The sequence below is a fragment of the Cloeon dipterum genome, chromosome 3, assembly GCF_949628265.1.
Source record: "Cloeon dipterum chromosome 3, ieCloDipt1.1, whole genome shotgun sequence".
NCBI lineage: Eukaryota > Metazoa > Arthropoda > Insecta > Ephemeroptera > Baetidae > Cloeon > Cloeon dipterum.
In genome coordinates this window covers 6,709,456-6,734,931 of record NC_088788.1, presented here as the reverse complement: position 1 = coordinate 6,734,931, position 25,476 = coordinate 6,709,456, and the positions used below count along the sequence as shown (strand labels likewise).

The window sequence follows — 25,476 nt, the reverse complement described above, 5'->3', positions numbered from 1 at the left end:
AGCTTAAATTGGTCACATTTTCTACCTTTATCATGTAAAAGTATATTTGTGTTGAATAAAATCACCTTGTTAATTATATAGAGCGTAAAAAATGTATATTGTTGTTGTTATAAAAAAAGAATTTCATTTTTCCCTCGGACGATATTTCTATAAAAAGATTAACCTCATTCGAACAATTTTCCATCCGCATGGAATGATCCGCCAGCGGCAAAACAGAACTCAGAGATTTGACGCAACAAACGCAAACTGAAAAGGCAAACAAAAGGAGAACAGCAATGTTTCGCCAGCCAGCCAGCGCCTGCGGAGCGCGTGTGTAGGCAGACCCGCATGTCAGGTCTTGTGTGTGTGTGTGCGTCGCCGGCAGCAGCAGCTTTTTCGAAATATAATGATTATTCATCAATTAGAGAGCGGGCGGGCGGCTGCTGCTGCTGCTGGCATGCTAATCACGCCGACGAGAGCGTCACTTTTGGCTTTATTAATGAAAGCACTCTCTCACTCTCTCGACGGCGGGCGGCAGCAGCAGTGGAAACAGAGCCATTAAAACTTGCACAGCGCGCGATATCATTAAAAGCTGCTTGCTGCACATCCAGCTCAGCTAATTAAAACCAATCAACGCCGAGGCTGCTCGTGCGGCTTGCTGCTGTTTGTTTTCCACAAGCAAATTCACAATGGAATAATCAAGCTGAAATAATACGAACGTTTCAACAAGAAAGGCAAGATTGCTTTGAGAAATTAGCCAGAGAAAATAAATTTAAGGCACAGAAGATGATGACAATTTCAAGAGGAAATGAATTGCTGAAATATGAAAATATTAGCCCTGTTTAAGTTTTAACGCTATTTTTTCATTCAAAAATTAAGGAAGGATTGTAAATTTTGTGTTTTTTTTTCTACAAGTTCGCTGTCTACCAAATATTATTTTTCAAACGGGAGAACTGCCGTTACATTGCAAACATTTTACACATTAAATGTTACAAGGAAAAATAGGTTTGGTCAGGATAGCCGCATGTTGTCAGGGTATATAATCAATGAAATCAAATATTAGATACAAATTTTTAGATGACTTTGGATTCGGAAAGACGAACCATAAGAAGATTTACTCAAATAGATATATTATATCGCTGTGGCAGCGCCTTTTCCCAGTATCCCCAACAAAAAGGTTGATTTTCGATTTTTGCAACACAGAAAAAAGGTCAATAATCAATTCGACAATGAAAATTTGGGTGTTTTTTTGTTGAACGTTGCGCAATTTTATCGGGACCAGGACGAAATATAACTTTTTTTTCATGCAAAAAAATGGTTGAATTTCATTGTGTGCATCAAAGCAAAAGAGATATTCTGTTTCACAATTAATTCTTTATTGCGGGAATTTTCCATTGGAGTCTATTTGATGGTCACCAAGGGGATGACATCGATGATATCCGAACGGTAGTAGCCGATGTTGTTGAAATCAAAATCATCCGTGACGGTCATGGTAGCATCGCAACCGTAGTATTCTAAAAATCCTTGAGGTTGGCCATTGATTGAGAGCAACGGCCAACGCATAATGTCGGATGAGTTTGATAAGAACTGCAAGTTGTATCATAACATTTAAATATGAATCCTGTTTGATATGGCTAAACTCACTGAGCAAAAACCCGGAGTGGTGTCCTGGTAGACGCAAATTCCTGTTTCGTTGATGGACCCCCCAGATGAGATGGTGCAGTTGGCAGTGCTCATCACCGTGGCGGGAACTTTTTGAAGCACGTGCTGCAACGAATTCGAATGAATTCCGAAAATCAAGGGAAATTCTCATTCATACCGAGTTATTGTAGTAGAAAAGCATTTCAGAGTTTGGAACGTCTGAGGACAAATCGTTGTAACTGGATGCCGTCATGGGATACGTCCTCCCGTTGAATTTGTCGCAAACCTTCAGATATGTGTAGGTGAAGACCCCGTCCAAAATCGGCGTAACTTTGAACACAGACCGAACCTTGCCCGCCTGGTCGGTGATTTTCAAAGCTGCTGGTCTGTAAATAATAAACATTCGACTAAAGCCTTTTAAAGGGAAAAGGGATTATGTCTATACTCGGTGTCTGCGGTTTTTGAAGCCAGAATATAGCGAGCGCTAACCATCAGTGCAGGTTCGGTTATATATTCAGGAATACCAAGAAAATCCACTTTCACCTGCCAGTTTTGAAGGTTAGAAAACGAACAGAGATTAAAATTATGAAGGAGACACTCACGACATAAGGATAAGCGGATGGATCCACTGGTGTTACAGCAACTTCACCTCCAGCGACTGAAATTAATATGCACAGGTTTTTATTGCTTGAGCCTTTGAATGATTATTCCTTGCGCGTTGAAATGTACAAAACAAATTAATTAATCTCAATATGATAGATAGCACCGGGGTCTGGATTCACGCAGCGCGCAGATATGGCGTCTGGTATCGAGTACGGCGGGAAAGTTACAAAGGTAAAAAGAAATTTACCATGAAAATACCGTCATTGTTGTTAATTCATTACTAACAGCTCATTAGCCCGGAAATTGGCGAATCGACCGTTATTTGGAACATCAGGCCGATGGAAATGTAACAAAATTCGCGAAAATGAAATTATTAGGTCAGCACGCCTCTTTTTTACGCTTCCGATAGGCCGCTGGACTGTCTCCTGATTGGCCGCCATTATTTCGACGCCATATCGACTTTTGACTGGCGGGAATCAACACAGGTCGCCACCCGGCCCCCAGGTGGGAATCACGATACTGCGCAGAAGAATTTAATGTGGGTCACGCATGCGCAGTGATGAATTTCAGCCTCCCTGTGAGATTTAAGAAGCGATCTGAGCATACTGCGCATGCTTAAGATGCACAATAGTTTACTGCACAGCTTCAAAATGGGCCCATTGTAAAATCCAATGTTATTTCTTTATTAACAGGTTATTAGCCCGGCATAATTGGCGAATCGTCCGTTAGTTAGATGGCACATCAGGCTGATGCAAATGTAACAAAATTCGCAAAAATGAAATTATTAGGTCAGCACGCCACTTTTTTTACGCTTCCGATTGGCCGCTGGACTAGCTCCTGATTGGCCTTCATTTTTTCGACGCTATATTGACTTGACCGGCAAGAACAAACACAGAGCGCAATTCGGACCCCGGTGATAGATAGAAAAATATTTTAGAAAAGATTAGGTTTGTAGAGGTCACTGCCAGCCACGCTTCACCTCGCCAGCCAGCAAATTTTGAGGTCACGTGGGCAGCCGCAAGCCGCCGTGAATCTGGTTATGCAGCGCCGGCCGCCGGTGAAAGGGGGCCTAAAATTAAAGAGTGCAGGAGAAGAGAATATTTATAGCGGCCCAACATGTTAAGCACTATCAGAATTCAAGTTTAAAATATTGCCAGGCAAAAATTCAGCTTACCCCTCGTCTAGTTATGTGTGTTCTAAACATTCAACAGCAAAGGAACAGATAAAAAAAAGGAAAAACTTACTGAAAGAGAGGACGAGGGCGAGAAGGACAATCATCGTAGGCGTCTTGAAACTGACACTGCCCGTAGCGAATTTTCACTTGCTTAAGTAGCAGAGGAAGCAACTGATATATATATTTTTTTATCGTTTCTCTGAGGACTCGTTATTTTTTTTTAAATATATTTCACCTGCAGTTGACACCAATTTACCAGGCAATTATACTGTCATTATTCTCTTTTTCCGCGAAAATAAGAAGAAAAGGAAGTTTATCGTGGGGGAGGTCGAGGCACATTCACGATAACAACTATTTTATCGCTGCCACCAAGAAAAGTTCTATGAAAATTTTCGAAAAGCAATTTACTCGCGTCAGATAGCAGCACAAATTGTTCTTCGACGTCAATTACTTTCTAAGAAGCGGAAAACTCCAACGCAATTCTCGCGCCACATGCATGATAAACTCGTTTTTTGTTCAAATAATGATAAATAAACATTAAATTTGAATATGAACAATTTTACGCTCGCTGTGGTGGCAGATCAAGTTTATTCCACAAAAGATTATGAATTTTAGTCCTTCTTCCTCACTTCATTAAATTTACCAGTTTGTTTATGGGAACTGCTTGAAATTAAGATGGATAATCCTGATCGTGAAGGCTTTTGATGTGGATAAAACGGCGTCAGCGAGTGCAATGGCGACAGATACTCGCTTTTGCTCATTTCCGCAACAATTTAATTTATTATTGCTGGTTTTTCAGGAGTAGGGAAATATAGATTCATAATCTCAGGCGCTGATAACGAATTAAATAATTATAATTGAAGATGATTAGGTGATATTCAACAATTTTTTCTCTATTGCTGCTGCTTCTGCGGTGTTTTTGATCGACAAATAATTTAGGCTGCCGCCGCGAGTGAGTGTGAGAGTTTAACCGCGAAACGCACGCCTTATCAAAACTACAACGAGTCGTGTCGCACATCGCACACATCAAATATATACTATAGACAGGCTTTTTTTCTTGGAGAGAATAAATTTCACTGCGCGCCGCGGTGAGCAATCGAGCACAAATTTTCACGAATTTTTTTATATCTCGGGCGCTATTGGAGCCACTGAACGAAACCAAAGATGAAAATGTAGCATATTACATTTTCTTTTGAATGAGAGTAAGCGGCGGGCCGGCAAGCCTTCCAGGCCCGCGTGCGGCCCCACCGGAAAAAATAATTAATGTCCAAATACATGTTTTTCGACTTATAAACTCTTATATCTCGGCTGGTATTGCAGCTACAGCCCAAAACCGGTGTTCGTCGTACTTGCCATAAATTTCTGCGGGTTATTGGCTTCCTTTCATCTCCCCAGCACACCCGTAACCCCCGCCCCCTTAAAAACGCCGCAACAAGGCCCACTTTAACTTCATTTTTTTTTAATTCTCCTATGGGCCGGATTGGCTCTTGCACACGTCTGCACACCTTGTGGCACCGGTCTGCATCGCCCACCCGGGTTTCAGCCGAAACCACCCCATTGTCGTGATTTTTTTACCCATAAGCACAGGGAAGCGTTTTACAAAAGAGTAGGCCCTGCGGGCCCCCGGGCAAAACCTCGGGGGCTTGAAATATCCTCGGCCCTCCCCCGCCCCTTAACCCCGCACCCCCTCGCCATCGCCTATTCTATATATTAAAGCCATTGTTATGTTTTATCCATTCAAATTTTGAAATTTCAAATCAATAATAAAATGTATCATTATTTATAAAAGTTAAAAATTAAATTAAATTGAAAATGCTGAAAAACATTTATCACAAAGTCACATTAAATCTTTACATAAATTTTTAAATAATATTCAAGAGGAAATTAAAGCGCATTTAATATGCAGATCGAGTTTTATTTCTCTGAAGAAAAGAGCTCTTTCACTTTAAACAGGTGGTTGAGGAAAGTCTTGTTGGAGCAAGAAAATCCACCCCTGGTGTGGCCTGAGGGTGGAGCTGTCGTGCCACGATAAGCAACAAATTCTGTTATGTGCGTCGAGCCTAGGGAGTAGGGAGCGGATCAGAAAAGGGCTTTGCGGCGCACGCTGACAAGGTAAATTCGGAGAGAAGCAGCCTTCTTCTCCAAACGACGAGCTATGCAAAAAAAGCACGAGACCGCACATACCTGACTAAAACGGATTTTCTCTCAAAGCATAATTTTTACGGGTTTTGTCTTTATAATCTTTCCGCTGTCAATTCAAACGTAGATTAATGGAAATCACATAAAACTGAAGAAAATAGTTCTGTCGGGGCATCGGATTTGCAGTTTTCTTTCGAACCGAAGCGACATGGCAACGAAACGATTCGAAATATAGAATAATTCCTCACATATACACCCCTTCTCGCCAGCTCGGCGCAGGAGTCGGCGCTCAAGTGGCTGACATAATTTATTCTCTGACCCCGAGAGCTCAATTGTATAAATACCCACGCCCTTGTTGCGTTTCAACTTCCTGCGCACGCTGAAACAATGACTTGAACCGCTTTTTGTCCTGCATTAGTTCTACATCTCGAGCGTGGAGAGTGTTCTTGGAAGGGTTATTCTCGTTTTGATAGCAGCAGTTCTATAGTCATGCACGAATAATTCGGATTAAAATTTAAAGCTCTAAGCTAGATTTAATGGGAAACATTTATTTTAAAATGCCATGCATTCATTAGGTTTTTGGCTTGATTCCTCGATCGCGTTGCAAACTAGGTTTTATGCTTATTTTGGTAGTTCACTTTTAAATCAAACCATATATTTTGTTGATTTAGAACTGGAGTGATTAGAAGGACTCGGAGACGCACAATTTATATTTTAAATCCAGGGTTATAATTTTAAATTAATGAGAAATAAATCTTGCGATTTTAATTTTAATTATTTTTAATGACTACCTTAATTCCACAAGCATAAAATCAGGGAAAGCAAACAAGCCAAAAATGGTGTAAAATAAAATTAATATCAGTCGCTCTCGTAAGATACAGCGGCTTTTTTGATCCTGCGGACCTCATCACTCTCATCAGCATTAATTCCACTGATTTTGCAATGGCTACTCCCACAAGCTGCTGATAGGCCTGCGGGGCCGAAACATCCGTTGTATGCTACGACAGCGAATTATGTCATTTTATTTTACAAATTTTCGACTTGTTTGCCTCCCATGCCTGATTTTTTGCTTGGGACAGTAGCCATTGTAAAATTAGTAACGTTAAATTTTGTTCAAGAGCATAAATGTCTTGACTTCTTTTAACTGCACGTGCAAGTAATTTTTCTCAATTTTTTTTATGCAAAAACTTTGCTATCAGCCTTACATTAATTGCAATCTTAAAGCTGTCTCTTGCGTTACATCTCTTTAACAATGGATTCCAAAGTGAACTGAAAAGTTTTTCTAGATATTTCAGTTCTCATCTTTTTTATTCATCTGATCAATCATTTCTTTGAATTAAATCTTATGCAGTGTTCCAGTTAAATGAAGTTCTTATCACACAATTTAAGTGTCAAGAAAAAGTTCTTATATGTGTTTTGGCACAAGTCATTGAACTCATTATTCCTTATCGCAACTGTCTGATTAATTTCCAACATGCAAAATATTTCAAGCCTATTCACTAACCTGCTACTTTACTTTTGATGCAAATCAAGCTTTTTGTGGCAAGAACCATTGGCCAATTTAGAATAGAGCCACGTGTCTCTCTTAAATTTTTAGCTTTGTATACCGTTGGGCCATTGTGCCCTATTAATCAATTCCTTGTTATTTTTAATAATAATTATTTCATGTGCAAATTAATTAAGCTCCAGACAATTTTTCTAGTCCGATTATAGTCCATAGAATGTTAAATAAACAAATTAGAATTAACAATTGTTAAAATTCAGAATTCGTTGAATTTATAAATATATTAACGGCCTTTTTTTCACTTTGTGTTTTCGATTCCCCTTGTCTCGCTTTATCCTATAACCCATATGAGCCAAATTTTACAAATTTGTTAAAGAAATCAAGATTTTAAATGGGGAGACATTTGCCATTTGTTTTTTTTAGCGTGCAAACTTTTGTTCCAATTTTCTCAGAGATTAAAATTGCAACAAGGGAAATTTCTAACTTGTTCCAATTTTATTCAGTAATTTATGCTAAATTAAAAGATTAATTTTTCAGGATTTGTCAGTGTCAGTATACATATCCGCTTAAACAGCAATATTATTATTTTAATTCTTAAGGCATATGCACTGAGATAATGCCGTAATAGCTTGATGATATTTTTCAATGCAATTAGCTTATCTTGAGTCCGCGTTCTTGCGATAAGATCATACATGTTAAAACCCATAAGATTAGGTCGCAATCAATTTAATCTGTCGTGCTTTAGATAAACATTTCAGTCTGTTCTTTAACGATATCACATATAATAACAGAACATAATATCTGAAAAACTCGCCTAAATTAATGACTCATGGTCTGAGCCATTCAGATATTTTTATGTCAAGTGGTGTGCTCAAAATAAATCGCTGTTTACTATATAATTTTTCTTTTTTCCAAAATAGCATAGCATAAATATACGTACATGCAACGAAGTTTTCTATGTATCAATTTGTAGAATTTAAAATAAACTCCAGTGAATAATTTTTCCAAAGTCAAATGCTTTTATTTCTCAGCTGCGCAAGGGTGTCCCTCGCAAATGTAGTAGAATGCACTTTTACAATTTTCATCGTTATATTCATAGTTATATGTGTGCCACAGCTGAACGCAGTGCTCTTCATCACCTGCATCATTGCTTGGCTCACCCTCGGCCCATTTCGTGAAGGTTCCAAACAAGGCGCCTGTACCTTCCCAGTAAAATTCACCCTCTTGACCAAGATCAGTGCCTGAGGTCCAGATGTGTTCATTAGGTCTCGCCGGAACTGGACGGAAAAAAATCGTTATTTATGTAGAAGTTGGAATAATTGAAATAATATATACTGATGTTATCCAGAATTGCGTAGTATTCCTCGGCGCTTTCAATGCTCACCAGACGCAATCCTCTTGAGCTACAGTCATTCTTGGCCTCTACCCATCTAGCCTGTGTTTGACTAGATATTTATTAAATCGTCTTAAATTAATAAAACAATTACCCTAATGTCCGAAATCTCGTAGGTGTTGTTCACGTAAGAGAACTCTGAAAAGGGTTAAATTAACAACAATTGAAATTAAAATAAAATATAAGCACGTACTGACTCTCTTGGTGGCAGGAACGCTCTAGAATAAAAATATAGGAATATAATCTAAGCTTGAGGAATATTAATTAGGTTTGGTATTACCAGCACAGCTACGCAGCAGTAAGCGAAAAAGATCAAAGCTCTGCACGAGTTCATCTTGGAGTTCATCGTGGTGTTTTGTGCAAAATATGCCGCCCAGAGGTTGCATTTTATAGGCTTGTTAGCCAGATAAAAGCGACAAGTGCAATTTGATTGGTCTGCAGGCTGATATCTCTCAATCTCTTTATCAGTTGCAATCAGGAGATGGATTCCTATAAAATTCGTAGGTGAGTATCATGCTGCACATACTGTAAGAAATCCAGCAAGAGCATGATGCGCATTGCGATCACAATTTTGGGACTTTTCCTTTTCAGCACAGCCCACCCAACGGTCAGTACAATACTCAAATATCAATTGGTAATTCGAATAATAATTATTTTTCGTCTTACGCAGGCTTCTGGTGAAACAAAAAGTAAGTAATATTTTTGCATCCGGAAAAAATAATCACGAAACACATTTTATCGCAGCTCCCGCGCTTTTTTCTTCGAGATTTACCATTGGGGATGGCGTTTATGATTTATCTGCAGTGCGGGTAATAATTCCCATTTCCTTATGAAATGTTCGCAAGGCAAAATCTTCTTTTCAGCTTAACTGGGTCCAGGCAAGAAATCTGTGCAGGAGCCAGGGAAAGGGTTTGATTAGTATTGAGTCCTCTGAAGAAAACATTGCTGTCTTGAGCGCCATTAGTAGTGTAAAGATAATTGAAGTGTTCAATGTTTACATATTGGAATTTTAGGTGAATTGACCACCGAGTCATTTTGGACATCCGGATCCGATATTTACCAAGATGGCACATACTACTGGGACTCTACCGGGGCGAACTTTAGCGATTACCAAAACTGGGCACCTGACCAACCTGATGGCAACGGACACTGCATTCAAGCTTGGCATGAACACAACTTCCAAAGAGATGACTTAACATGCCAATTTGAACTCCTCTTCATTTGCGAGTGGCACCCGTGCGTTTAAGCCACAATTGTGTTGATTTGTGTTAGCATGAATAAAATATATATCATGACTAGTTACACGCACTTGTATTATTTCTAATTAAGCTGCTAAATAAGAAAATAGAATATAATCCTCTTGAACATTGTTTTGCAATATTTATTTCATTGAAATTAATTTCGCTATTTTGTGTTTTTATTAAAATTCAAATGTCATTATTGCTATTTAAAAATTAATTTTTCATTTGAGTTTTGATTCTGGGCTCTGTCTGTTCAAACATTTTGAAAGCTGATTATTTGATCATGATTTCCAAAATTTTTGCTGAATTTTTCTCCGTCCGCCTTTTTAAAATATTGTTTGGGTTGGATTTTTAAGAAGATCTACTGTTTTTATTTCTGAGATAGTTTACGCATCAAATAAGCACGAGCGAAATTCTTTGAAAATGATAATTTTTGGTCATTAAAAACATAAATTATCAATTAACTTCTATGGCGTTGCAATTTTCTGGCTTTAATGAATCAGTGGCGATGAACCTGTTTTTAAAATTAAAAGTTTCTTCCTCGTTGTAAGCTACAAGCGCAGCAATATAGATTTAATAGCTGATGATTAATTCATATTGCATGAATTGAAATAAAAGGGACCAGAGCTATTTGCGGATTTAATCAGAATTGATAGCTTGCGAAATTTGGACAGGAAAGATCTTAAAATGTCTTATGCTCTCGTATTATACCAGCTGAAAAGAGGAAACGAATTGACATGATCTTGTCACTCGCTTCCCTCTCATTAATGGATGAATTTATTACTTTATTTTTCTATTCTTGCAATAAATTTAGTAACTGGTAAAATCCGTGTCTATTTTAGGAAGTAATTTTGATATTTATTGAGTGTCGCACAACAAACCTCTATTTTCAAAATTAAATTTCACAAAATATCCTCGGTCCGCTTATTTGATGTTTTTTTTTTTTTGTGAAAAACAGGTGGTGATCAAGCTTACGTTTGTCCTTTGAGCTTGAAGATTACAAATTTTCAATCTTGTTGACCAGGGTTAATTCTCCGAAGTGAAATCACTCTTTATTCCTTAATCTTAAGTATAAAAAAGAAAAACTTAGAATGAAAGCAGCTGTACTTATGATTTCATTTTAAAAAGCGATTTTTTTCAATCATCGACCCTCATCAGTCAGACTTAGAGTTAAACTGTTCCTGGAACTATCTTTTTTTAATCGTAATTGATTCTTGCCACAACAGTATTGTCAATGCACTTAAAGCGATGTAATTAGCAGATTGAATGTTATAATAATTGTATCGCTATCTCTGTATCAGCAAGAGATTAATAATGCTACCTGATCAGAGCATGATCAGAACAATAATTACTCTTTTTTGTACTAACTACTTGACCGATATTAAATTTGAATCTTTGTTACTTGAATTGCGAGAATCAGAAAAAAATGTACCCTGCGGTACTCACAAAGATTGATATTGTTCTTGGAAACAATTAAGCAAGTGGACTAAATTGAAAACAGCTTTATTCCTTGAATAGATGATGTAGAGAACAATCAATTATATGTACTTGTCAACTCCTTTTTAATGAGAATAAACACTTGCAAGAATTACACAATTTTAGCCGATTTGAATTACCCTACAAAATTTTAATTTGTATCGTAGGAGAATTAAATTAAGCAGCAAAGAAGAACCAATAAAGAAGCAATTAAAGATTTGTATATAGAAGAGGGACAGTTATACCAGCCCTCAGCAGACAAATTATGTAACAATTTTCATAGTACATTTTATGATTTTCGTATTTTTTTTTAAAAATTAATTTGCTGAATCGAAAGTCCTTATTCCAAGTGCACGAGAAGCCGCACTTTTTTCACACTTACACTGCGCTTTCAGATAGAGCCCTGCTGCAGTAAGTTATTGGTGTGAAATGTTCCATTTGACGTGCTGAAATCTAAAACAGTTAGATCAACTGGTGTAAAAATATAACCAAACACTTTTCAAAAGCAAATTTTTTAACAGCTTCGATTGTTCTTTGTTCATTAAAGCTATCAAACACATCTGGAACAATATAACGACCAAAGGAGTTATGAAATCCTCCAAACTACACTTTTTTGTTCCAAACGATGCGAGTAAAATTTGCGTTATGGAGATTACATGGGAACGGTTTGAGGAAGGGCAATAATATGTGTTTTTAACATGGTTAAATGATTTTGTGTGTTACTTTAATGAAGCCTTTCAGGGTCTCTCATTCCTTAAATTGAAACGTAAATATATGAGACTAGTTATTTCAAATCTGCAAAAATTATTCAACAAAACTACTAGCATAACTTATATTAGTAATTTATTTATTTTAGCAAAAAAGTTAAAATTTTCTTAACAATTTTGGAATTATTTTTCATTTAACATTTGAAATATTTAATGTTTAATACATACCGAAATTTTGCTTTCAAAGTGTTTAATTTTAACAAAACTGCAGCAAAATTAATGTATTTTAGTTTATTCTTGTTCTTAAATTGCAATCAATCACACTACACTGCAAAATATTCAATAAAAAAACTATTATAAAGGAGATGAACATTTCGTGACGGTAAAATTAATTCATTCCTAAAATTATATTTTCGACCAGAGTATGTGCTAAATGAGAAAGAGAAGTTTATAATTTGTTTGTAATATATTTTATTGGTTCCAAGACTGACATTAATTTTAAAATAGGATGTTTCATACAAAATGTGACTTCACAGAAATGAAATTCAGTGCAAAGCTACACAAGATTGGCTCTCACAAATGTACATTATTGGATCGGTGCAAGTCACGTCATTCCACTGGTATGCATATTGGTCAGTTATCTCGACGCAGTGACCTTCTAAGTAGTTGTTTGGCTGGCCAGCTGCCCAGTTGGTGTAACTTAGCAAGGCGCCGGTTGCTTCCCAATAGAAATCACCTTCCTGCTCAATGTCAGAGCCGGACGTCCAAAATCGCCCACCAGTATAGTCAGCTGTGTCGAGATTTTATTAGCAGAAATAATTATAAATATTTGGGCCACATACTGATGTATTCTAGGATCGCATAGTGTTCCTCGGCGCTTTCAATGCTCACAAGTCCCATACCTCTTGATCTGCAATCATTCTTGGCCTGCACCCATCCCGCCTGCGTTTGAGAGAGAGATAACAACAAAAATATTAAATAATTAAGATCATAAAAATTTACCAGGTTTTCGTTAATCTCGTAGGTACTGTTGCCATAGGTAAACCTTAAGCCTAAACAGGAATTTATATATAAAAAAGATTAAAATTCTAGCACCCTTACTTGCTCCACGTAAATCAGCACCAGTAGTTGCGCCCTTCAAATTAAAATATCATCAATGCCAAAAACAAACAAAATGTGAAGACGAAATAAAATTACCATCAAAGCGACACAGCAACAAGCGAAGAAGAAGAAGAATGCCCTGGGAAAATTCATCTTGAGAGTAGAGGCTTGGAAATTAATTTAAATTTTATAGCCACGAGGAGCAAATTTATATACATGAGCCTCGAAGATAATAATAATCACGCCAATCTCATTGGTTTTCTACAAACCATTTTTTTCTCTTACGTCGAACTCCTTTATTATCAGTTTGAGGAGCTGGTGGATTGCTATATAAAATCCAGAGATGTGCGAGGCTTGAACAGTGAAACGAAATCCTTTGGCAAGATGCTGCGTATCGTGATCGCGATTTTGGGATTCTACCTTTTGGGCCCGATCCAGCTTACGGTCAGTGTTAAAAATTCAAATGTTAATTTAAAATATAACTATTTTATTTTAATTGTAGGCTGCAGCTGAGAATAATAACTGTAAGTGTATGATTTTTATTAAATTAATAAATTTTACTCATAAAATGTATAGCTTCCTCGCTTTTTTCCACGAGATTCACCCACGGTGATGGCGAATACGAGATTTCTTCTGTCAGGGTGTAACATACAGGAACAACAATTTAGTTTTTTTAATCTTAACAAAACACAAAATCAACATTTCCAGCTTCCTTGGTTCAAAGCAAGAAATCTGTGCAGGAGCTTAGGAAAGGATTTAGTGAGCATTGAATCCTCTGCCGAAAACATCGCCATCTTGTCTGCAATAAGTAATTTATCTCATTGTTGCATTATTTTTTTACAATTTCTTCTTCTACTTATAAAGGCTCGTTCTCAACTGAGTCTTTTTGGTCGGCTGGAACCAGACTGTACTCAGAAGATGTCAATTATTTCTATTGGGACTCCACTGGATTGAGTGTGGATTCGTACACCAACTGGGCACCTGGTCAGCCTGACGACTCTCACGACTACGTTAGAATTTGGCATGAATATGACCACCAATGGGATGCCGCTCCTCATTCTTACGAATTGTTGTTCATTTGTGAGTGGCATCCTTGTGTGTAAAGTGTTTGAATCATAGATGTGAGTGAGGTTCGCAATGATAAATAAAGATTTGACCGTGTCGTAAAATATACTGAAGTCCGGCTTTCTTATTTAGAACCTATTTTTACGCAGCATTTCTATATTATTTTTTAATGCTTTGGAATTTTTTTAAAGAAATTAATTTAGCTAGAAATAAAAATTTGATCACCAAAAATATCTTTTATCGAATTGTGCTATTCCATTTTGTTGTCTGATTTTTAATTCATTCATCTTTCTAAGTAGAATTTTAATTACAGAAAAATCAACAGCAATATAATGTCAAGTGCCAAAAAATGCCGTTATCACCGCATGCAGTTAACAATGTCGCACTAATTGAATTGCTGTTCCTGTTATTAACTATCAAAGATATCATTATCAATCAATAACAGATTTTTTTGCATTGATCGCTCAATGCTCACAAGTTGCTGAAATGGGACTAATTGTAAGTCATGTTGGTCAATTTTGGATGTAACTTTTGGTCGATAATTATTAATTAGTTTATTCACAAGGAAGAATTTAAAAGTTGTATAAAATTAATTTGAGCTCTTGTAGGGATGATTTTGAATTCTCAAATTATGGACTTACCAACGCACTTGACAGATTCTTATTATCATAAAACTATGGCATTAGTTATCTTGTCCGCAATGAACTCGGCCTAATGGTGTCTTTGATTTGGTGAAAACTTGGAAATATGCAACCCGCGCTAAAAGACTGCTCTCCGGCACAGTTTCCCTCAACTTGTAAGGCGTTCGTGTTTATTAGCTTAATAAAAGTGGTTATGATTGGGTCCATTTCAGCTTTGTCATGCCGAGTAAAGTTTCAACATGGTGTTTGCAAGAACTGGTACCCATTCACCATATCGACCAACTACGTTAGTCATCATGTTGTAGCGTTTTTTATTGGCTTTTTTCTTCTTCGGAACACTTCACATCATTCCATTTGGATCAAATGTTTTCAATGATTGCCCGGCATGATGTTCCCTGACACGTTCGATGCTCACAAGTCAAATTCCAATTGATCTTCAATAATTCTTGGCACGCGCCCTTCCAACCTGCGTATTTTGAGTTCTGCATTTTCGGATTAATTAAATTACCGAATTTTCATAAATCAGGTAAGTGCTGTGTCCATATGCAAACCCACAGCAGTATTTTTATTTGAAAGCGAACATTGTCTCATTTGTAGAACGGGATGTGAGGTCTGTTGATATTTGCACTGATAGAAATCCTGAAAATACTGCCCGTAACATCACCGCAGAGATTTTAAAAGTTAAACGATTCCAATCACGCAATCTCGAGTCAAGCCATTCCTGGTTTTAATATTCGACGTTGTCAGCGATATGAGCTAGCAATGCTACTTCTCTTATATCAACAACAGATTAAGATTCCTTTATCTTTAACTCTACATATCAAAACAGGTGTTAATCAGTGCAGATTGTGATAACAATGTCACCGTGATGCGCATCACGTTTACTTTTTGGTAGCAAAAATTCTCTCTGCTACATCGAAAAAATTAGAAATATTTCATTAACTCTCTTTGATTTTATTTCTCTTGTTCAATTCATGTGTTGAATGGTTGAAATTTTCAATTTTTATATAGCACATCAAATTGTAGTGAGTCGCCACATTTTTTTCATTGTTTCGATATTTGCGAAGCTTATAATAATTTCTCTAATTTCTTATTAACTTCAAACATTTCAATAATGATTGACCACTGCAACACTGCAGGTCAAAAATTATCAAGATGCAATCGACAATCTTGAGTGAAAAAAAACTTTTATCTTTTGTCCGGCTTAATTTGGAATATTGCTGATATTGTCAATCAAAGTCAATATTTTTGCAAACAGATAAATAAACATTTTAGCTGCGCAATTTGCATTTCCACGCAGCGTAATAATAGTTTTCTTTTTTGTAGATCAACGTAGCTCAAAAGTTCCAAATTAAAAGCGGTTTTTCTTGAAAGTTAAAACGTGTTGTTCTCAATCTATAGTAACACTTGCCAATTAACATTTCAGCCAGTTCAAATACGTCTCTTTGTTTATCCTCACAATCAGTCATAAATACATTAATGTGTCACAGTCAATGTTTAAATCAAAAACATGTGAAAACGGGTGACACTTCAGTTAGCTAAGTCGCTGTCCAGGAGGACAAAACCGAAATGGGCCAAGACTTAACGATTTGGATAGTAGTATATAACTGACTTTAGAGAGGGAACAATTTTAATTCAAATTTTCGTTCTAATCCCAAATATTTATAAATTCATTTATTTTAATTAAATACTAATTATATGGGTCTCAGCCTCGAGAATTAAGGTGGTGAGTGTCGGGACTGGCTTAGCCGTTTTTTTGCCGGCAGTGGTTGGCAATTTTTACCGGCGGCTGACGCGGTTGACACTATTTTAAACGTGAAGTTTGATAGTGCTTAAATCTTAAATGGCCCAAAAGGGCCGCAAGACATTTTTTCTCCTGCACTTTTTAATTTTTTACCCATTTTCACTGACGGCTGGCGTGGCAGGCGCAGCTTAGCCAGATTGACTGCCCACGTGACCCAAAATTTGCCGGCTGGCACAGCGCAGCTAACTCTTAACTAATTACACTCAAGAAAATGGAAAAAGTTAAAATGTACAACGATCAAGACGGTTAAACGTCGGCAAGCCAGAAGATGTTCGTATATACGTGGCCTAAACTAACACACAAAACGTTTAAATTGGTTTATTTTAGCGCCGACGGAAAACATAAATGGGTGCAGTCTTGATGGGACTGAGGTAAATTATTCCTCTGCTCGACTTTCCTAAAGATATAAGCTCGGGGACGAGAGCATGAGGCTCCCGTCTTCTTCCTGTATCAAGCGCGCATCAAAATCTGTCAAGCCAGTGCTGCACGCTGCACTTCTTACCACTTGCAAAAATCTGGTTTTTGACCTGCAAAGTTCTCCGTCGTTTAATGGATTGAGCAGATGCCTCGCGTGAATTTTCAGCCAAAAGTCACTCTTTTAAACGTTTTCAAGTCTGCGCTAGCAAAAGTCACCATTTGTTAAATAAAAATATTACATATTTGAAAACCAGAAACTGATGCTTGCCTTTCTTTGTATTGTTTAAAATTTTTAATTTTTGTATTATAAAATATCTTTCTAACATGGTTCATTAGGGTTTAAAATTAAAATCGAATATAAAAAATACGTAGTGAACATTTTATTATTATATACTCAATGTTGCGATAATTTTAGTTTTAATTTTCAGATAAAAATGGTATGAAAAAATTAGAGGATTTTTTATATTTTACTTGCCAAAAAGTGACTTTAAAATCTCTAGAAATCATAAAGTGAATGGCGATTGTAGAAAATGATGAATTTCTCACTTCCCCATTCAGTTTGAAACGCAAATTTATGGTAATTATGGTATACTTATTTTCATTAATTCACATTATAATAAATAAATAGCACAAAATTATGTGAAACATGTTGCGAGATTCATGTTTGTGCCAATAGCATTTCAACTGCACGAACGATTTCGCTTATTCAAGGCAATCACGCGCATTTCTCTCTGCAGGCCGAAGCAACAGGTTTGCAACCGTGTAATACCTCGGAAATTTTGAGAATGGAATTTGTGAGGAAAATCTGTCGAATGCATTATGTATGTGGAGGGTGTAGAGAGCGATTTCCTCTTCTTTCTCGGCCAGCAGAGTGGATTCCTTTTGAGCACTGCAGGCAGTAATCAGGCTTATTCCGAAGAGGGTTGACAGAACCAGTGCCGGGTGGCATCCATCAGCAGGTAAATTAGAATAAAATTTCAATTTTTCCTTCCTGCATTATTAAAAATTTGCATATTCTACATTAAATTAGACCTGCTCGTTTTTATTTTTTTTTTAAATTGTTGTTTTTCTCCAAATTTGAGAAACTGCGTCTCTTTAAATTTTCTAGATAAAATTTATTCAGGATTATTTTAATAGTAAAATCACGACAACTAAAACGAAATTCATGATATTTTTCTTCTCTTTGCTCACGCTGAAATTTTAGAAATTCCGGATATTCACTACATTACATTGGAGTACAGTGAAGCGTGAAATTCCCTGCGTATTTACAACGCTGCCGGAAAGAAAGAAGGAAATATGCCGCAGGACCTTGTCCCTCTGGATGCCTCCCCTCATCGTGACAAAAGGTAAATTTTAAATTTTTTTATGCATTTAGAAATTTCATAATTTTCTTTAATTTTTTAAAGGCAACAAAACGCTGCAGAGAATGAGGTGAGGTCGGACCAACACAATGACGAGGCGAAGCTTGTTATTCAAGTTCAACCGCAAGAAGATTCAGATGGTGAAAATCCATCTCAAAATGCTGAATCTCAGGAATCATCTGGTAAGTTTGCAAGGATACAACATTTAATTAGTAATAATTTTGAATTTTTATTAAATCAATCTTAATTCAGAAGTGCAGGAAATTTTAGTAGAGATTTTTGGTGTTTTCCCGAAATAAAAAATGCAGAATGTAAAATGTCGCAAAATACATTTTACTTTTAATAAAACAAGTAATTAAGAACGATTTTTTTATTATTTCAGCCAATAGTGACTCCGAGCCAGAAGTAAAAATTGAAGAAAATAAAACCAAAAGATCGTCAACGGCTTCTCCAGAGATCTTATTGCCAGAGAAGCATTCCAGCATCAACATCTCGCCGCCCAAGATGCCAGACGCTTCTCTGTCACTATCAAAGACTAAAAAAATCAAAGGTATAGCCGTTTAAATTACAGAAATTCATTAAAATACAATTTCAATCTTCACAGGTAAAGGCAATGGTACTCGACAGCCCAAGCCAAATGTCTATCCATTCGTAAAGAAAAATCTATCCGGTTTTTGCGTGATGTGTGAAACGAAGTGTGATGACGTCACGGTGCACTTGAAGGAAAAAGTGCACAAGGATAAATTTTACGTGCCGGACTCGTTGGACGGGGTGCGCATAATCAAGCCTGATGGAGCAAGCCTTGAAGAACTGAAGCGTTGCAATTCTTGCAAAAATGTATTTTACAAAGGCAGCGTGAGCCACGGATGCATCCTTCCTGCCAAGGACCCGGATAGACCGGCAAAACCGAAGGGGGATGAACGCTGCGTCATGTGCCAGTCTCGCTTTCTCGATATCGAATCGCACTTTAGAAGCGCGCACAAGAACAACACCGAGTGCTACACGATCAAAACGATTTGCAAGGTGAAGACCCTTCTGCCGATATTCGCCGACGAATTTGAAGATCTTGAATACTGCTGCCATTCCTGCCAGGTGTTCTCGTTCAAGAATCGCCCCAAGCTGATGTGCAATAAAATCCAAAAATCAGCTCTGAAGTGCAAAAACAAGAACCGGGCCAATTTTGCAACTGAACGGAAGCAGGGGTCTTCCAAGAGGAAAAGATTTGGTTATTTCTCGAGAAATTTCCTCTCATCGTTGCATAAAAACCATATCTAAACCCTGATGTACAGACAAATTCATCTGGAAGCAAGATTTTCAACTCATCCAAATGAGCTAAATGCTTCTGTATACACAAGATGAGATTTGCTTTTATGAAAATAAAGTTTTAGTACGTGCAACAATCCAGAAGTCTTTTATACTCACTTCAACATTTTCAAATGAAGTAGTACATACAACACATGAGAGCAATTCAAACTTAATTCAGGAAAATAAGTATGTAAAATGCAGTTTTGTTCTAGGAATTTAAATTGACTTTTTTGCGCTTTGCTTCTATTAAAAATCAAAGTATTTCCCTGATAACCGCAAATTTTTATATAGAAATAAGAGGAAATTGATTAAGTAGTTTTCAAACTAGAGAGAGGATCTAAAAAAGTAAAAATAAGCAGCATGATCTGGAGTGGACAGCCGATACTTGTACCGCTGAAAAATGGTAACATGAAAATGTTTAAAAAATAATGCCTATAAATGAGCCGCCATCAAAGAGCAGCTCAAAATCTTGATTGGGAAATAAATCTTTTGAGTATAAGTGACCAGATTTCTTAATTTTATAGGACAATTCATTTACTTATTATATTTTACATAATGTCACACAATTTAAGCCTTTTGAAACCCTACCATTTAGTTTTTTTTTTAATTATTGTAAAAATTAAGATGTGTTTTATATTTGTCACGTATAGAAACAAATCAATTGTATGTAATGTTGTTAATTATTCCATGATTAAATAAACATTTTGGCTAAAATAATTTTTCAAAGTTTTTGGAGAGAACAAGTTGCTATATTCAGAAGCAGCATTCACAACAAAAATTTATCGTTATAGATTCACATTCTGGAAAAAAATAGAATAAGTTTGACACGTAAGGAATTACCGCGTGAAAAATGTGAGCTATTCAGACAAGAGGATACATTCTACACATTTATTCAAGCGCTGCTGGCTACCAGTCACCTTTATCCTGATCTCGTTTTAGGTAAAGCATTATTATATTTTTTCTAAATAATGTTTTCTTTATATTTATTCAAATGATTTTTTAGTCTCTTGTACTTGTATTGTCAGCGATTTTTTTCTTTAGCAATTTATCTTCTTAAAGAATAACATATTCGGTCGAGTCGTTTTAACAAATAAATTCCAAGCAAAGGTAATGTAAGGCGTAACTATTAATTAATTATATTGAACAATATTTATTTGTAATTCCATTAATTCCATCGATTGAAGCTTATCAAAAAATGAACTAATAGTCGGCCTCTGAGACATTTGTGAAATGCCAGGTTATTGCCGCTCCCTGGATTGTCGACTTTTGCCTAATACTTTATTGCATTTTTTCCTTCATTTCAGATACTGACCGCAATACTATCTTACAATGGAAAAGTGCTCAAAATGTGGACGTGACCTTGACAAAAATGAGCCTTGCAACAATCCAAAATGCATTTCTTATGAGAGTTCGTCCAGGTAAAACAATGCGAATAAAAATCGTAAAAATATTGATATATTTGAATTTTCACATTCGTTATATTCTCTGAATTTATTTAACCGTTTCAGCTCGGTGCCTACAATAGATACAGATGATGCTATTAGCTCGAGAAGCCAGAGCAGAGATGCTGATTCTGAACAGGGTATTATTTTTAGGATTTTTCCTTGCGGTTTTAATTTTTGAAAACATCCTGAACAGAAAATCAAGCCATGGAAGACCAGGAGTCTGCAAAATCTTCTCAAAATTCCAGTGGTTGTCACGGCCAGTCTGCCAAAATATCCTCTTTGGGCTCATCTGAAAATGACGCAGCCATGGAACCATCTCAGCCAGGAAAAGGGGCTCCACCTGGCCAGCGACCGCGTCGCGTCTCTAGTGAGAGATCATTTACCCCTCCCCGTACACCACGATACCTCGTAGGTCAGCCGATTCGCCGAAACACCCTCGACAGCCCTTTACCTTCGCCCCTTTCTTCGTTAGGCCAGGAATCTGAAGTATCTGAACAATCCGATCAAGATTATAAGATGGAAGAGGATGGTTCGGTATTTCCCAGCGAAGAAGAACAAAAGAAAAGAATGTCAGGTAGAGTATACATGATTTAATTTTTTTTTTATTTCGGCTTGTTGGTTGGATTGAATAATGTTAAAAGTGTGATAAGCAGTGTCAAGGCAATTGAAGACAATTCAGCGTTTCAGGGATCTATTACTAGCTGCCCAATAGCAACGATGGTGGTTAGTTAGATAATTTGAAATAAATGGCTTTTAAGTAATTTAACGCGCTCCGGGCGTTTATAGTGGCTTTAGGGATGAATTTATGTGGTATTTCAGTCTGAGAACTCGGTGCGGGGAGGCGAAAATATGGCCCAAGCAGCGGGGTCCAGATTAGTGCGACGCCCAGATATGGTGTCCGTTGGAGTATGGCGCGAAAAAAACGGTCACTACTTGAAAGTGCGCGAAAAGAAGCAAGTTTTGGTCAATATTATGCATTACTTGTACTAATTGTGTCTTTTGGATCGTTAAAACAATCTCCTGACACACGTACGGGAATTCAAAGAGAGATTTTTGTTTCCCACATTCAGACGCCATCTTGGATCTCGGATCTGCGCAGTGGGAACCAATTTTACCGCAAATCTGGCCCCCGCTGGGCCAAAGCTCCTCTGCGGCCCCTTCATGTTATCTGTTTGGCGTGGTTTATTTTGACCAGATGAGAAAAAACCAAAGACATAGTTTTTAATTAATACAATCGAAATTTCAGCAGGTGGCAGCTGCTGTCCTGAAAATGACGCAGCAGAAGAACCAGTAGTTCCACTCGCTCAGCAAACTCGCCGTCGCAACTCTTTAGAAAGTTACTTATTTAGTCCTCCCCTTACACCTCGATACCTCGTTGGTCAGCCGATTCACAGGAACACCCTCGACAGCCCTATTCCTTCGCCCCTTTCTTCGTTAGACCTGTCTATTCCTCGTAAAAGAGGGCGACCCATTCAAGGACAGGCTGTCTCGATTGGCATCAGGATTGAGAGCGATGTTGAAAACGCAGATACTTGGCGTAATTTAATTTATTTATTTATTATAAAATCAGCTTTTAATGGATTTGAATATTCTCTTGCAGAATCGCGAATTGAATTGTGGAACATGCAAGACCAGGAACCTGAAGTACCTGAACAATCCGATCAAAATAATGAGATGGAGCAAGAAGATTCGTCATTTCCCAATGCAGATGAAGAACAAATGAAAAGTATGTCTGATACAGTATGATTCTTATCACTTTTTAAGTTAGTCGGTTGGATTGCATAATTTTAAAAGGCATTCCCACCAGTGCCAAGGAAATTGAAATAATTCAGCATTTCAGGGATTGATCACTGGCTGCCCAATGGCAACGATGGTGGATAGTTAAATAACATTATATAAATGGCTTTTAAGTAATTTAACGGGCTGGAAGGCGCGCTGGGTGATGAGTCACCCTTTACTGATTTTCGTAGCTTTACTTGGCTTTAGGGACAAATTTCGATCAAAGAACTCGGCGAAAATATGGCCATGAGTGGGTCCATGCTCTTCTGCGGGCACTCTATGTTATCCGTTTGGCGTGGTTTATTTTGACCAGATGACAAAAAACCAAAGATATAGTTTTTATTTCAAAATATCAATATTTTAGCAGAGGAAAGCTGCTCTTCTGGAAAGGACGCAGCAGAAGAACCGCCTGTAGCTCCACAAGGTCAACAAAATTTTCGCAACTCAGATGAAGAAGGTTCCTCTACTCCTCCCCGTAGACCTCAATACCCCGTAGGTCGGCAGATTCGTAGTCACTCGCTTGACAGCCATTTTCCTTCTCCCAATTCTTCGATAGACCTGTCTATTCCTCGTCTAACAGGTATATTAAGTAATTTAATTATTTTTTACACTGTATTTTAGTTTCTTCCCGCGATCATTTTTCCGCCTTAAATGTGAATGCTTCACTGCTAGTTACTTTTAAAAATATATTATTTATCGGTCAACAGTTATTTCTTCCAACTAATAGAAAAGTTTGGCAGAAATATACAATTTTTAAATAAATTAGTTGTTTCTATTTGTTCATGACGTTAAGACGATCGTGATAGCAATCAAATCATTCTTCTTAAACCCGGCTATGACGCTATTAATATTTTTTGTTGGACATTTTCATCGAATATCAATTAGTATGAATTATAATTCACTCCTTAGACGATTTTAAACTAAACTCTATTAATATTTTTGTTATGTAGCTAAAAGCGAGGCTTCAGCTCTACCTTCAGCGAGAAAACAGAAGTCTGAAAGAGGCCCGCCGGGTGAATCACGTAGAAAATAAATACCTTCCAGAGAGATATTCCCCGTACAACAGATCCAGCACAAGCGTCCAGAAAAGTTGATCCGTCTCTAAACTTAAAGACAATGAGTAAACACGTGCATCAGGCATTTTTTGATGTGTGAAAAATTTTACGAGCTGACAAAACAAGAAACATGAAATACATTTTCTGCTAGATATTGAGAACTTTTTTTCTCAATGTAGGATGTGTCGAAAATAAATAATAAGATTTTTTTACTTAAGATAATAGTATAATAATAATAGATAATAAGATATAGTATAATTTAATGCAAGTGGAGAATTTTGCATCTTTTACTTTGTCCAGGAATCGATCAAAGAATTCTGCGTGTTTTCTAGATCAATTTTCTTGTTGTTTGTTGAGATCCGCTTCACTGGTGTATTTTGTTCTTGACTTACTGCAGCATCTTGTTTGAAAAATTCTTAATTTTGGCTTCATCTAGGGTCTATCGATGGTGGCAGCGGAAAAATTTCGGCTCGCTCAACAAACAAACAAGTTTAAATTGATGGATTTTTGCCCTTTTCTTGCAAAATATAGAAAATCGCGTTTGGCTATTGAGCTATGCGAAATTTCTCCCCTACCACGACGAAATATAGGAATGAAAATGATCTTCCTTGGGACTTCTTGTGGTAAAAAGAGACGGCTGGCTGCGGGACAGAACTGTCTTATATGGAAATTGCTCACAGCATTCCGGAACCAGTTAATCAGGGTTTTTTTATTTCCAAAAAGATGGCAGTTGACAAATGCACCTGCATCTCCAAAAGCGTTTTGGTTCAAATTTTCTACATCTTGAATTACAGCGAAGAATTTTTCAGCAGGTCGTGTTCGTGTCTTCAAGTCGGTGGTCACCAAAATTATATATGGAGGTCAGGATTAAAAGGGTAGACCTTCCATATAACTGGTGTTTATTGAAAGAGGTGGGCAGCTCTTGTGCGCCAGTTCATCGAAGAATTTCCTCTCTCTTATTTTGTTTTAAAATTTAACAATCAACATCTTTCTTGGGATCAGCCCAATTCAAGATAATTTTATTGTTGAGTTCCGAACAAATAAGGATAGTCCCACAGACGAATAATAATTTATTTTTCATAATAATAATAATTTTCATTCTAAAATCTATAAATTCTCAAATGGCACTGCTAGAACCCGCCTGCAAAATTTGTTAGGTAGGCAACGTGCCGGACAGACGTGCGAAGCGCGTTGCATAAGAAGTTCGTTTTTGTCGCATTCATATCTTTATTCCCTACCTCACACATGTCGCATTGCTGGCGGATTTGTTTGTAGAACCGGAATATCACGCCGACAAGGTATATCTTCTGCAGATCTGGGATCTTGTAAAATCCTAGAAATTTGGTTAGGGCAAATTCCAAGCATTTTGGTTGCCAAAGCTGTGCTAAGAGCCACAAATAACCGAGAAGATTTTTTATGGAGCCTTGTCTGAGATAATTTCACTATCCTTTTCTTAACTAAAAAATCTCAAGTACTTGCATAGAATTTTCGCAACTGAAAATCGGGCTATTTTTTCTTTTAATACAGAACATACAGAAAAATAATCAGGACGTTTTACTGAGATAAAAATTAATTATGCTGCTGTGGTGCTGCATCTGCTGGCAGTTGAGGCGCGGGTTATGGCGCAACAGGCTGCTGTGCAGAGT

General features: G+C 37.1%; 3 protein-coding genes and 1 long non-coding RNA gene across 4 annotated transcripts; 1 reads left to right on the top strand and 3 right to left on the bottom strand.

The window, feature by feature from the left end:
* Positions 1–1,350: 1,350 nt before the first annotated feature.
* LOC135940513 (uncharacterized) lies at positions 1,351–3,512 on the bottom strand. Its single transcript, XM_065485434.1, has 6 exons — positions 3,468–3,512; positions 2,223–2,278; positions 2,066–2,163; positions 1,799–2,006; positions 1,624–1,746; positions 1,351–1,566 (listed from the first exon to the last, which is right to left on the bottom strand). The coding sequence occupies exons 1-6, from the start codon at positions 3,499–3,501 to the stop codon at positions 1,381–1,383; spliced, it is 705 nt and encodes a 234-aa protein (XP_065341506.1). The 5' UTR covers positions 3,502–3,512; the 3' UTR covers positions 1,351–1,380.
* Positions 3,513–8,062: 4,550 nt separating this feature from the next.
* Positions 8,063–8,571, bottom strand: LOC135938570 (uncharacterized). The gene is made up of 3 exons (XR_010574667.1): positions 8,528–8,571; positions 8,376–8,475; positions 8,063–8,317 (listed from the first exon to the last, which is right to left on the bottom strand). It is a non-coding gene; the product is annotated as an uncharacterized LOC135938570 (long non-coding RNA).
* Positions 8,572–12,319: 3,748 nt separating this feature from the next.
* LOC135941418 (perlucin-like protein) lies at positions 12,320–13,127 on the bottom strand. Its single transcript, XM_065486930.1, has 5 exons — positions 13,055–13,127; positions 12,959–12,992; positions 12,860–12,909; positions 12,700–12,799; positions 12,320–12,647 (listed from the first exon to the last, which is right to left on the bottom strand). The coding sequence occupies exons 1-5, from the start codon at positions 13,109–13,111 to the stop codon at positions 12,403–12,405; spliced, it is 486 nt and encodes a 161-aa protein (XP_065343002.1). The 5' UTR covers positions 13,112–13,127; the 3' UTR covers positions 12,320–12,402.
* Positions 13,128–13,329: 202 nt separating this feature from the next.
* Positions 13,330–14,136, top strand: LOC135941243 (pulmonary surfactant-associated protein D-like). The gene is made up of 5 exons (XM_065486592.1): positions 13,330–13,402; positions 13,461–13,482; positions 13,535–13,599; positions 13,667–13,766; positions 13,823–14,136. The coding sequence occupies exons 1-5, from the start codon at positions 13,343–13,345 to the stop codon at positions 14,059–14,061; spliced, it is 486 nt and encodes a 161-aa protein (XP_065342664.1). The 5' UTR covers positions 13,330–13,342; the 3' UTR covers positions 14,062–14,136.
* Positions 14,137–25,476: the final 11,340 nt, after the last annotated feature.